At 39.6% G+C, this 13553-nt stretch overlaps 1 protein-coding gene across 5 annotated transcripts in view; it reads left to right on the top strand.

Moving 5' to 3' along the window:
* CNTN6 (contactin 6) overlaps window positions 1–13553 on the top strand; it is a 218048-nt gene that overhangs the window by 194686 nt on the left and 9809 nt on the right. For all 5 annotated transcript variants that reach the window (XM_019536617.1, XM_019536616.1, XM_019536620.1 and 2 more), the window contains 8 exons: window positions 102–277; window positions 611–728; window positions 1690–1848; window positions 1935–2082; window positions 5170–5242; window positions 8879–9113; window positions 9740–9855; window positions 11812–11998. In XM_019536617.1, coding sequence (XP_019392162.1) covers window positions 102–277; window positions 611–728; window positions 1690–1848; window positions 1935–2082; window positions 5170–5242; window positions 8879–9113; window positions 9740–9855; window positions 11812–11998 — 1212 coding nt within the window. The remainder of the gene's footprint in view (window positions 1–101; window positions 278–610; window positions 729–1689; window positions 1849–1934; window positions 2083–5169; window positions 5243–8878; window positions 9114–9739; window positions 9856–11811; window positions 11999–13553) is intronic.

Raw genomic sequence — 13553 nt, 5'->3', positions numbered from 1 at the left:
TAAATATACTTTTCTTTCATAAGGAATGTAGTGAACACTCATTATGCTACTTTTATAAAAAACATTTTTCCTTTTAAATAAAGACTGATTTTTCTCAACAGAGAGGACTGTAATTACTGTTCCACCTTCTAGTATGGATGTCACAGTTGGAGAAAGCATTGTCTTACCATGTCAAGTATCTCATGACCCCTCTATCGAGGTTGTGTTTGCATGGTCATTTAATGGAGATGTTATAGACTTCAAAAGAGGAGTGCATCATTTTGAAAGAATTGGGGGAGTAAGTTCTTCAAACTGTTTAGTATTTAATCAGTCTTTAAGTGACATAAATATCTTTCATAAGTCTTCCCCTGGTTTTAGTATGCATGGCAAATCACTGTCCCTTTTGGAAAGCTGCATCCATTTATTTTGCTTTCTTATATTTCATAAAGATGTTGGAGTTATTTGTGAAGCCATAATAAAAATGTCCAAATGAAAGAAACTGATGATGGCAATGAATATTTTAATTTAAAAGCTGCATTTTTTATTGATATTTAGCAAGTTATAAAAATGTCCAGTATGGAAAACATGTTCTGAATGATTAATTTTATCTTTCTTTTCCTTTTATCTCCAGGAATCTGTTGGGGATTTGATGATAAGAAATATTCAGCTGAATCATTCTGGAAAATATATGTGCACAGTGCAAACAACTATAGACAGCCAATCTGCAACAGCAGATATAATTGTAAGAGGTAAGTCTATTAAGTGTAAAACTCTGATTTATTATTACTTCTAGAGGAACTGAAAATACATAACATCAGCAGCTGAGTTGCTGATACTACAAGTCTGTGGATCTCTTGTATAACAACACAATACTATGTAGTTATTTCCTGCACCTATTTTCTGTTTGAATCAAATTATGCTTGAGGTTTTGGCAAAGTGAATGACATATGCATTTACCCCTTCCAAATGGGAGTGTCAGGAAGAATTCCCATAAGAGGGCAAGTTTTCTTCTGGGGCAACCCAGTTCACATCACAGGATGTGCCATCCTTGAGAATAGTGCAGTGTCAAAGGTAAACACTTCCTTCTGTCTGTGAATCCTGCTACCCCAACCATCTAAAGTTATTCTGCAGGTTGGTGCAGAGTCAGGCTGATGAACTCCCTCCTTTCTACTCTTGTTAGAATTACATATTCAGACGATAAAATATTCCCAACATTCAACCAGTTGTCTTGCTGACTAAAAGGAGTAATGCAATTAGGAAGTTAAAAAACCGCTAAGATGAACTGCACATTACCTTGCTGATTCACATGTTCATGGGAAACTGAGACATCAGCAGAAATTTTGGATATTCTAGGAATGCAGGGCCCAACATATGGCATCACAGCAAAGCACTTTCAAGAGATTTTTCATCCTTCATGTTAACAGTGTTGAAATATATTCATAATGTCTTGCTTTAAATAACACAGGGGTGATGGGGGAGAGAGAGAGTGCACGTGCATGTATGTGTGTGCACATTTGTGTGTGTATATATATTTGAAATAAGTAATGAAGACATGAAACCTTAAGAGCTAGATTGTACAACCCTAACCCATGCTGGTGAGCACTGCCATGAATAGTCCTATTGACTTCATTGAGTAAGGGTTGCACAATCTAACCAACAATTAGTTACTCTCTTATGTTGCAGTTATCTTAAAAGATATATTCCTATAAGGCCCTCCAGGTCCACCAGAAGATGTTAGAGTTGAACATATTTCTAGCACTACTGCTCTGCTATGCTGGAAACCAGGAGCAGATAATAACAGTCCAATCCAGATCTACAGTATTCAGACAAGGACTCCTTTCTCGGTTGGATGGCAGGCAGTTTCAACAGGTAAGCAGTTTGAAATTTCTGCCTCATTTTCTTGTATTGTTTGCTTCAATGGAGCATTTTCATTTATGCGTCTTTCTGGTGTGTAGTTCCCGAAGTTCTGAATGGCAGGACCTACAGAGCAACAGTGGTCGGCTTAAATCCTTGGGTTGAATATGAATTCCGTGTGGTTGCCGGCAATATTATTGGGATTGGAGAGCCCAGCAGACCATCTGAGCTATTAAGAACTAAAGCATCGAGTAAGTGTTCCTGGTTTGTATCAATGCTTTCAGAAACCTCTGCATCACCAATATGTTTTATTTGAAGAAATGACATTGGGCTATGGAACCGTTTAAGGCTATTGATGCCAAAAAAGGTTTATCTAGTGAGCTTTGGATCAAAGCTTTGAGATTTTAGCTCTGACAAGCATTTTGTGCAAGCTTTTGCAGAACATACTGAACTCATTCAGTCCTCATGAAACTCCTGTGGTCTCTTACATCTGGGCTAAATCTGGCACAAACACAAGCTGTAAATTCTGGTAACATTGACCTCCAATCACAGATCCTGTTTTCTGCCTGTTGTGATGGTGAGCATACGTCTTGCTCACTGGCTTGTATAGAAAGGGTTCCATCTCCATGACTAAAACCCTAACTGTAGTATATGTTTTACTGAAGGTTTTGCCAACAGCTCAACCAGTATTGGGGGTTAGCTGGAAAAATAATTTAGGTCCTCATCCAAAATCTAATAGGCTTGTTTCTATTGATTTTAGTGGCCGTTGCATCAGGCCGTTAGCTATAGTCATCACACGTTTCCCTTGGGAGCCCGATTCACCCTAGGACACCGCCTGCCCTTTGAATTCCTACATTTGGATGCCTGTCCAATTTCATATATTTCAATCCCTAACTCACTTTGCTTTATGCCTCTGAGCGCTCTGCTAATCTAAGTCTCTTACCTTTGAAACGTGTTTAGAAAACAGTAATGAATGTGGGGAAATTTGCCCTCTCTCTTCTGTACCAAATTCTCCTGCCATGCTCTGAAGCTTGGCAGACTGTGTTTCAAGACTGACCTCACAACACTGGCAGTGAAATCAGAATAGATCATCCTATAATCTGTGGAAGTGTCTCATCAATTCCAGCGGGCTTTGGACCATGTCCTCATGGCTTACCTTCTTCACTGCTGTCAAGCATTGCAGCTACTCTATGCATGGGCTGAGGAAAGCTTCATGCTGCCAGATACAGTAGGCACAGCCTCACATTCATTCCATAAGAGAATTCAAAACTATCCGTGACAATATAGCAGGACCTACAAAAGACTAGCCATGAAAGGGTAAAATGAATTTCCCTGTTATAATAGCTATTTTGCGAGCTAAAATCCGATTGAGCATTAGTAGATGTGTGGATGCAAATGAGCCACTGCTCATTTCATTAAAATGGAGCTGAGAATTAATTGAGCCTCCGCTGGTGCACTCAACCGTAAATTTTCATCTGTTTTTCAACTATGACCCAGTTGAGGCTCTGCTGAGCAGTAGTATAAATTTTCTCTCCATGCAAATGTAGTAAATACTGAACTCATTTAGCACATGTGCTAATTGAGCATCAACTGGTTCATGGAACAGTGGAATGTTAGTTGAGCCTGGCTGGAAAATCATTTTCTTTGTTTATCCTTTCATTTTAATCCCCTTTTCCCCCATCTTAAACTCCTTAACTCTGATACACATAATGACACTGGATATACAAGTAACACCATTTAACCATTTGTAGTAAGTTATCTGGAAAGAAAAAAAACTGACTTGACACCATTATACATTCATGATTGTCCTTGATTTTAAAAAAAAGAGAGAGTCTGAATTCTCCAAAATTAAACAATTAAATGGTCTGGCACCATTACACTGAGAAGTTAAGTAAAAAGCAGGGGTTTTGAGGTTAAAACTGAGCTACAGAACTTACAGTGTTGGGAGAGAGGGAGATTGTGTCTAATCTTTTAAACTTGTTGAGAGGATAAAGCCTCAAATTGGAATTAGAATTGGACTCAAATCTCTAGCTAGCATGTGGTCTTATATTTGATTAACAATAGAAACCATAACAATGTATATATATGCTTCTTGATTTAATAGTACCTTCCTTGACAATCAATCCTACTGACGCAGAGTGTTGCATTGCATCTCACACAAAAAGTCAAATCCTATTCACCCTCAAGTGCTTAAGTGAGGCTTATATATGACTGCCAGAGGCAAAACTGAAGTGGAAGCCTTCTCATCTTTTTGCCTAGGAGCCTAGTGGTTAGGGTACTTATTAGGGGTGTGTAAAGCGGGCAGTATTCAATTTGGATTTGGCCTGATTTGGGGGACAATGATTAGATTCATGGATTCAGATTACTGTCCCAATTCGATTCAGCTGACTCTGAATCTGAAGATTTGATTCTGATTCAGAGATCAGCGATTCAGCCATAGACACGGCTTTATATGTTTTTCTACATACCTCAAGGTACCAGGTGCGGCTTGTGAATGCTGAGATGGTAGGGCGTATAGAGCGTCCCACAGGAGCGTGGGGAGTCCCACAGGAGCGTGGAGTCCCCTGTGCACTCAGTGGTGGACCTAGATGTGGACCAGAAGTTTTTCCAGAAGCGGGTGAAAAACAGACGCTGCCCTGGAGGGGAGAGGGCCCCAGGCTCTAGTTTGTCCCCAGTGGAGATGCAAGTTCAAAACTGTTCTGAGGAAGCCTTGGAAATATCTTTGCTTGCATTTACCAGGCTCAACTGAAGCCAAGGACAAATCACTACCATTAAAAAAAAAATTACTCCAGTTGGGCACAGTAGCAAAAAGCTAAAGTAATACAGTGATAAATGAGGCCTGCTATTAATTAGCCTCTTGTGGTCCTTTCTTCAGGGATGGGGAAAAAATCATTTCTTTTAAGTTTTGAGCTTCCTAAGAAAAAGAAGAACATCGTTAATTAAAAAATTAATATATTGCTCCAACAACATGTTTACTGCACAAATGCGTAATTAGTAAATCAGTAGTGTTGCAGCTACAGTCTGAATGGAACATCATTTTGCCAATTAGTTGATGAGGCATAATAATGTCAGATACTTGATGTTACTAGGTTCTTTAATTAATTTTTTGAACCAGGGTACTCATGTATCAAACACATCTGTGTCCTCAGCCTCAGAACCTTGGGAAAGTGTAAATATAATTTCAGTTCATTTGAAGTATTCTATTGTAGCCCTGCATTAGCTTTTGAAAGGCAGACAAACTATATACAAAGAGCAGGTGTATTATGACACAGCAGTTGACAATGTACTTGGTAATAGATTCTGTTAACTACAATCCACAAATATCCTTTGTCTGTTAGTTCCTGTAGTGGCACCAACAAATGTGAGCGGAGGTGGAGGGAGTCGTTCTGAGCTTGTCATCACATGGGAGGTAATTTTTTTTTATTAAAGTCTATTAATCAAAATGGTTTGTTGGAGGTAGAAAGGAGAAAGGGGGGCGGGAAAGGTTAGCGGTGGTCGGGGAGGTCGGGGAGGTGAAATCTCGGCCCTATTGAAATCAATTGGGTTTTGTCATTGACTGTAGCTGAGTCAGCATTGCATCTCAGGGCTTAGCAGAGAAATCTTAAGAAAGATACGGAACAAGTTTTCTTTGTTGCTGTTAACTTATGAAAATAAACAGTGTAAGAGGCACATTATAAAAATGTTTAGAAGACTATATAACTCTCTTATCTCCATTATACAGAAGGCATCGTAACACACAAATCCGCTAGGCTATTTTCTGCATTAAACATTTTTCACACTTCTGTTTACATGCTTGTCTTTCAAGAAATATTATGCTGACAAGACATACCCTATAATGTGTTAAAGGAGATGAGGACTTTAATTCTACAACACTCAAATAGGAGTAGACATAATACAATACTAAAAACTGCATTGTGTGAATGCAAGTCATTTCAATGTGCAGAAATTAAGCTTAATATAACCTACTCCAAGCCCTTCCCGTACCACTCTGTAGACAAGCTGCTACCATATGCCCAGAAGACAGATATCAAAAGGAAATTGCTTGGCTGGGAGGCCTGGGCCATTAGGCTCAGTCTGAGTGCGAGCTCTGTAATTTCTTGTGGAATCACCGCTAAACATTTAAATATTATCCCCTTTCCTTTTGGGACTTTCATTATGAGAATACAAAAAAGTTGAGACTATAAAAAATGTCACATCACAATTAACTGGAGTTACCTACCTAAATATGTTAGTTGTCTTTGAAAATGTCAACCTAAATCTAAATTTTTGAAAAAGAGGCTACCTATCATAAGTGCCCAGACTGTAGGGCAGAGGCCATGCAGGTACTCCACACTGGGCACATCTACACATGCTATTAATACTATAAAGGCTTAATGCACAGTAAAAATACCGCCTAATAAGCCTTATGAAAACAAACAGTGTAAGAGGCACATTTTTACGGCACAGTAAAAATACTGCCTAGTAAGCCTTACCTGGAAGCCCATCTACAGGTGCTCTCTCTTGGAAGCAAATCTGCTCCCAACAGGAGCTGCCTAGTACAGAGCTGCCCCTACCCTGCTCTGGCCCCCTGTAGCAGCCAGGGGGAGCTCCAGGCAGCCCCACAGTCATAGCCTGGGGGCTGGTCTTTATGCAATGGGACGAGGAGAGCTCTGCTAGTTGCAGCAGGAGGGAACCAGGGCCGGGAGACAGCTGCTGCAGAGCTCTTCTAGCCCTGTGCACATGGGGAGAAGCCCCGTGCCCAGCCGAGGACTACATAGAGAAGCAGGGAGCTCCACATCCCAGCACTGCTAGGCTACCCTGTCCTGGCACTGCTTGGCTCCCAGCTCCTGGGGGGAGCCAGGAGCTGAGCAGCACTGGGACCAGGGGAGTTACACATCTCCTGTGGCCTCCTGGTATCGGGGCTGACAGGAAACAAGTTTGCTCCTGGTCAACATCGACTCGTGCTACTGTGCCGTATCTATTACACAGTTAGTTTACTACCTGTATTTACAGGTAGTAGCTGACTGAACAGTAGACTAATTAACTGCACAGCAAATGGTTCGCATGTATAAATGGTGACATTTTACTGTGCAGTAGATTAGTCTCCTGTACAGTAAAGTGCCTCATGTAGACACACCCACAGTGTAGGATGACATGACAGAATATGAGTCTGTCTTAAATGCTACAAGATGAAACATGTTTCATTCTCTTTTAGGAGCAAAACAACTGCTGAAGTCAATGGGATTTGAGAGGCTCTTCAACCCACAATCCTCCCTGCCTCACTGCATGCAAAATTGGTTTCCTCTCCTCATGCATTTGACTTTGAAAATATCAAAAATGTCAGAGTAGAATTAACTGGAGTTACCCCCCTAAATATGTTTGTTGGTAAAGAGCAGGAAACTCTGAGACCATAAGTAGACTACAATTAGGGAGCAAAGGAGGACTAATTAAAAGGGGCAATTTCCATAACTGATGACCAAAACAAAGACGGTTTTATCCATAATTGACCTTATGTTACCCAAATCATGACATACCAAAGTGATATGAATAATAATTTTCTCATTTTTCCCCCCAAATACAACATTCAATGTTTGTGCTTTCCCTTCCTCTGGCTATTTGCTATAGGAGAGGGGGAAGAGGGGAGAACCTCTACACATGCCCACATCAAATTATCCTTATTTTAAACCCAACATGTTGAATTCTATAATCTGTCCTGAGGAACAGCCATAGGAAACGCTCATTATAGCAGGCTAACAACACTGAACACAAGTCTTCTTTCTGTGAGGAACTGACTAACCAACCTGATTAAATCTAAGGTCACAGAAGCCTCAAAAACAAATTAAATGTACTAAGAAAAGTGGCTTAAACTCTGGTAACCCCCTCACACCATTATCCTTCACAGCAAACTCTGTCAATCCTAAGGAAGAAGTGGAGAGGGAAAATGTATTTCAGTGAATTTTGAGGATTAATATACTTTTAAAGGATTTCAAGGGTAACAAGTGTTTTTATATGTGCTACCACTACTACTGTTTGATGAATTGCTTATTATATGCTTAGAGTCAATTAACGAGAACAGAGTAAAAATGGTCCTCAAGAAACACTTCTATCCTCCTGTGTTTTTTCTTCATTTTTTTACAATATTGCTCATCACAGTGGTTTTTGCACAGTGTACAGCTTTGGAGCGACAAGTCAGGACTCATTGAAGGTGTTGCCATTCCCCATAGCCCTGACTCTACCTCCTGTTTTTCTAGAACTTTGCATGGCTGCTTTTCAGAGGGTGTTTGATGTGAACATTTGCAATACACGATATATAGCTAAGGAACACATCCTGCATAATGTCCATCATGTAGCACTGATCCCTTCACTTTCATGTTAAAAATATTACACAAATGTTCTCTTGCATTGAGAAGCCAGCATGGAAGTATTTTTATCTCAGGAAAAGAGTGCACAGTGGATACAGTGCCAATGAAAGTGCCTGCTCAGTGAGAGTCATTAGTACGTATCTTGACAGGACATTTTATTAAAAGAAGCATTAATTTTGCCATGTAGCCTTGCAATAACATGCCTATGCCAAACAAAGTTAAAGAAGGGCATTTTTGTGCTCCTGAGATTTGTGCTTATGCTAAAAAATTAAAATAAAGTGGTGTGCTTATAAGTATGCAATTATGCAATTGACATCTACTTATGTATATACATTTGCTCATTTCTAGATTCTTTTCTCTATATAAATCTTCTAAAATTAGCAGTTCACTCCCTCTGGGAGAGAAAAATCCAAGTACAATCTGAGCAGAGTGAAATGCTTTTAATTTTAAAAACTTCATACTTGAAAGAGCATGCTCTTAATGGGTCTGATCCACTCTTTTGTTTCTAAATTGATTGCCTCAATAGATTTATTATTTTGATTTTTATTTCAATATTACATTGACGGATGGAGCAAACATTATTATCTTCTCTAAGGCACAGTCCAGCAAATCAATACAACTAAAATATACTGATAGAATGAAGATTCAATTAAAACAGTGTATACTTGCAAATGCTTATTGATTGATTTCCCCTATCATTGTAGTCAGTTCCTGAAGAACTACAAAATGGAGAAGGTTTTGGTTACATCATTATGTTTCGGCCACTTGGCTCAACCAGCTGGACAAAGGCAGTAGTGGCTTCAGTAGAAGCATGCAAGTATGTCTACAGAAATGAAAGCATTATTCCTCTCTCCCCTTTTGAAGTGAAGGTGGGTGTCTACAACAACGAAGGAGAAGGGACCCTGAGTTCCATATCCATCGTCTACTCAGGGGAAGATGGTAAATGCTTTTTCTGAAATTACTGTTATGATTAGTGTTTCAAGTAGCATTGGTAGGCTCCACCCATGATCAGAACACAGTTGTGATAAGCACTATACATGTAGAGTGAGAAACACCAATTTCTTTCGAGGCAGGAGCTGAGACAGCACCCCCATTTTTCAGATGGGGACTTGAGATGAAAGACCGGATTTCCAGAATTACTCAGGTCTCATTTAGGTATCTGAATTACAGCCATATATGCAAAAAAGTGCTCAGCATCTAGCAGCTTCCACTGGGTTGATTAAGCATAGGAAAGAGAGGCAACAGATGACACACTGTTCAAAAACACTGAAATACCAAATGTTTCTAAATCTGGCCACACATTCTGGTGATTTGGTGGAAGTTGAGCTTTTCTGAAAATCTGGCTCAAGTTGCGGATGGCAAGCCCGTTTGAAAATCATGTTGGGCCAAAGTCATATATGATGCATGTGGCAGAGCCAGAAATTTGAATCAGAATCCCTAAGCCACAGGTCATACAACTTGACTTCCCCGTTTCATATTTCTTTCACTTTCGATATATTCACTTTCTGATCAAATGCTATATCTTGTCCATGTATAAATGTGACGTTTCTTTCTTCTGATCCCAGAGCCGCAAATAGCACCAGCAGGAGCTTCTGCACAAAGCATTTCGGCTTCTGAAATAGAAGTCTCATGGAATTCCATTGCTTGGAACAGACATACAGGAAGGGTGCTTGGCTACGAGGTGATGCACACAAAAATCAATCTTAGATGTATATATTCATTTGGTGAGATAGTTATCTCAGACTGCATTGCAGTATCATTTTCCAGAGCATGCACATTTTAGTTTGCCTTCCATTTCAGTGCATTAACAGGTGATGATCTTCCATTGATTCTCATTAGCAAGTTTATGAAATCCCAACTCTTTACAGTCCACTATTGCAGTTCTGCATTAGCCTTTTCATAAGGTAAATTCAAGCCTTGTGAACAGAAGTCAGGCATACTCATTTGTGATGACTACTACAAGAGAACTAGTATTTAACTCTAAAAAACACAACTAATCTAGCCACCCAGTCCTATACAATAAACATTGCTACAGTAACTACAGCATTGTTCTGGGAAATGTGGATGGGCCAAAGCACACAGTTTGATATTAGGTAGGGGTGTACGAAACAGGCCGTATTAGATTCAGATTCAGCCCAAATCGGGAACAATGTTTCAATTTGTTGATTTGGATCACTGCCCGCAATTCGATTCATCCAAATCCAAATCCAAATCTGAAGATTCATATCTCGAGGTACCAGGTGCAGCTCATGAGCACTGTGACTGGGGCAAGTGGAGCATCCCACAGGAATGTGCCCCCCCCCCACCATTTGCTCAGTGGTGAACCAGAAAGTGGACCAGAAGTACAACCACTCAGCGATCAGTCACAGGGGGACCCCGGGTGCCCCTTCAGACCCAAGAATCACCAATTGCTGAGTCAGGGAGGTGTGGGCTTCCCCCCCCCCCTTGCACACTCCCCGGGGGACCGGAAGTGTTTCTGGTGCACTTTTGGGTCTGCTGCTGAGTGCGCTGGGGAGCCCCCTGCACTCCTGTAGGATATTCCATATGCCCCACCATTGCAGTGTAGATGAGCCACCCGGTACCTTGAGTATGTAGAAAAAACATTTAAAGCTGGGTCTATGTCCGAATCGCTGAATCTTTCCAAATTTCTCCAAATCTATTCAGAGGGTTCCAATTTCAATTCTCGATTCAATTTGAATTCAGTGATTTGGCCACCGAATCAAACCAACTCTCTGCCGCATTGAATTGGGGACTGAAGCTTCTCCCAGCCCTAATATTAGACCACCAAAAAAACAAATGTTTGACTTGTAACAGTGTCCATTTATCCCCTGACAGTTCTGTAGGTTATTTGAATTACACCAGGGTTTTGATTCCAGGTCCTATTGAACTGCCGTCCCCATAATGAAAAAATCCAGCACATTTCTCTCTAGTTTGAATCTCAGTTGGCTTCTGCTCATATTTAATGGGCCACCTACGACTAATACCCCAGTGCTACACTATTGATATCAATAGACTTGCATGGGACATAAAGGAGGGAAGAATTGATCCCATGAACTGACATTTTCAAGATTGAATTAGGGAATGTTTCCAGATGAGAGAAAGGAGGCTGAGTTTTTATTATTTGTGCTGTCCCTGCTCTGAGTAAACTGAAAGATGACTGTGCCTGTGCATATAAAAGGAAACAGTAGGCATGTACAATATATAAAACTTACTAAAGCAAACGGCCGTCAGAGGAGACCAATGAGGTAAACAGTTGCTATTGACTACATTTAAGAAACATAATAATTAAAATCTTCCTTGATTATTGATATAAATGTCTCATTGCATCTTTCTTTTCTTCAAACATACTCAACTTGTAAAACCAGAAAAGCTTTTAAAATTTCTCATCTTATCAAAGTTTTTCTTTTGGACAACTTTAAAGATTAGGATTTCTCATTTGCTTTCGTAAGCTGTATTCAGACTCTTAAATTTTATTTCTTCACTATAAATATTCATGCTTAATTTTATTTCCTGACAGTTTCAATTACAAAACATGCTGTCTTCCTTGAAACGCTAGTTGTTGGCTTGTCTCCTTTCCAATCAAGTCTGTAATTGGTAGAAAACAATGAACTGCTTGTTCTTTGCTCTTAATATTTAGGTTTTATACTGGACAGATGATTCCAAGGAAACCACAGCTGGCAAAGTCAGAGTCAGTGGGAACATAACTGCAAAAAACATCACTGGACTAAAGGCCAATACAGTATATTTTGCAACCATAAGGGCTTACAACACTGCTGGGACAGGGCCATCCAGCACCCCAGTTAATATTACTACCAAGAAGTCACGTAAGTAATTTCATACACAAGAACTATAGAAAGATCACCAAAATGCTGTAGGTTAATATTAAACTCACTACAGTGCATCACTGGTGAATTTGCGGAAGTCAGTCAATATGGGGTACCAGTTAGTTTCATACAGTTAAACAAAAGATTTAGGAATAAAATAATAAACTAGGGATTTTCTCTCCCGCTACTTTAGGAGTTCGGGTTTTGTTGTTTTTTTTCTTTATGAATTCAGGTTGCTCTCATTAAAAAGTCAACATTTACCAACTGTTTTCTACATTGCGGTATCTGAGATGGCAATGCCAATTCAACATATATAACTCCTGGCAATTCCTCCAGTGACATCCTGGCCCTATGGCAAAACTCTTATCCACTTCAGGGGTAACTTCTGAAGATTATTTTATCTATTCTATTCTGTCTGCATCCCCAAGGGTAGAATAGACTATAGCTCTGGCATTTCAGTTCCTTCCAACTATTGATAAACATTTACTTTTGAACAGCAATTACGTGCTGTGTCACTACATATTTTCATATGAAAATTCAAGAGATGGAGAATCAATAAAGAAAAAAAAAAAAGGGTACTTCCACATGGCAAGCAACCATATTGGGAATCAGGAACATGTGATTTGTGAATATAGTTGCTAAATATTATTAGTTAGATGGCAGAGGAGGGCAGGGGAATTCTTTGATATATTTTATGACTAAAGATAAATATATTTAATAGATTCATGTGTGTAGGTAGAGTACTCAGCCGTCCTTTACATTTTCCATAGTAACAGAATAATTACAAATCATTCCACTACTTTTCTAAGAACGCTATCCCATGGGGCTAAAACTGATAATGTCTTAGGAGCCCATCCTCCAAGATACTTAGGAACTCTACAGGCATCAGACACTAAATGGCTCTGTGGAAAAGATATGTATCAAAGATATTCAGTAAAATTTCTGATTTGTTCTTGATAAGTCATTTCCAAAATTGAAAGAAAAAAAAAAACCCACACATGTAATGGGTCCGCATAGCCAAATACTGCAATAGTGTTTAGTAGCAGTTCTATACAGTTTTGAAAGGATTTTCTTAGGGGATACGTCATTTCAGTGGTTCTGACTTGCAAGGGAAAAAAAATAACTCCAGGCATAAACCTGGCAGAGAATCTGGAAGGTTGAAATAGCCTTGAAGCGAAACATATTGGCAACTAAGCACCAAACGATTATTTAATATGCAGTCCTCTGATCTATTCTGACTGCTCACAACTGCTACAGTACAAACTTCTCATCAAGACAAAAATAGAGAGATTTCTCTCTCTTTTTCTCCAAGAAATCTTAGAAAAAATAGAACTGAACTGAAGTGGAGTCCTTACCCTATTGTTATAGATCCTATGAAAAGCTCTTGATATTCAAGCCTTTACTCTGTTGCCTGAGAAAGTCAGGTGTCTGAACAATGGGAGCTGGCCATTTCATTACACCAACTGAAAATCTCATCATTAGGATATAGGAGAAGACCAAACAGACCCACTCATCCATTCTCAGATTACAGTTAACATCATTCATCCTCAATGAA

Source organism: Crocodylus porosus, unplaced genomic scaffold (genome assembly GCF_001723895.1).
Source record: "Crocodylus porosus isolate Cpor-Errol unplaced genomic scaffold, CroPor_comp1, whole genome shotgun sequence".
NCBI lineage: Eukaryota > Metazoa > Chordata > Crocodylia > Crocodylidae > Crocodylus > Crocodylus porosus.
The sequence above is the reverse complement of the archived record's forward strand: the minus strand, read 5'-3'. Positions and strand labels throughout refer to the sequence as shown.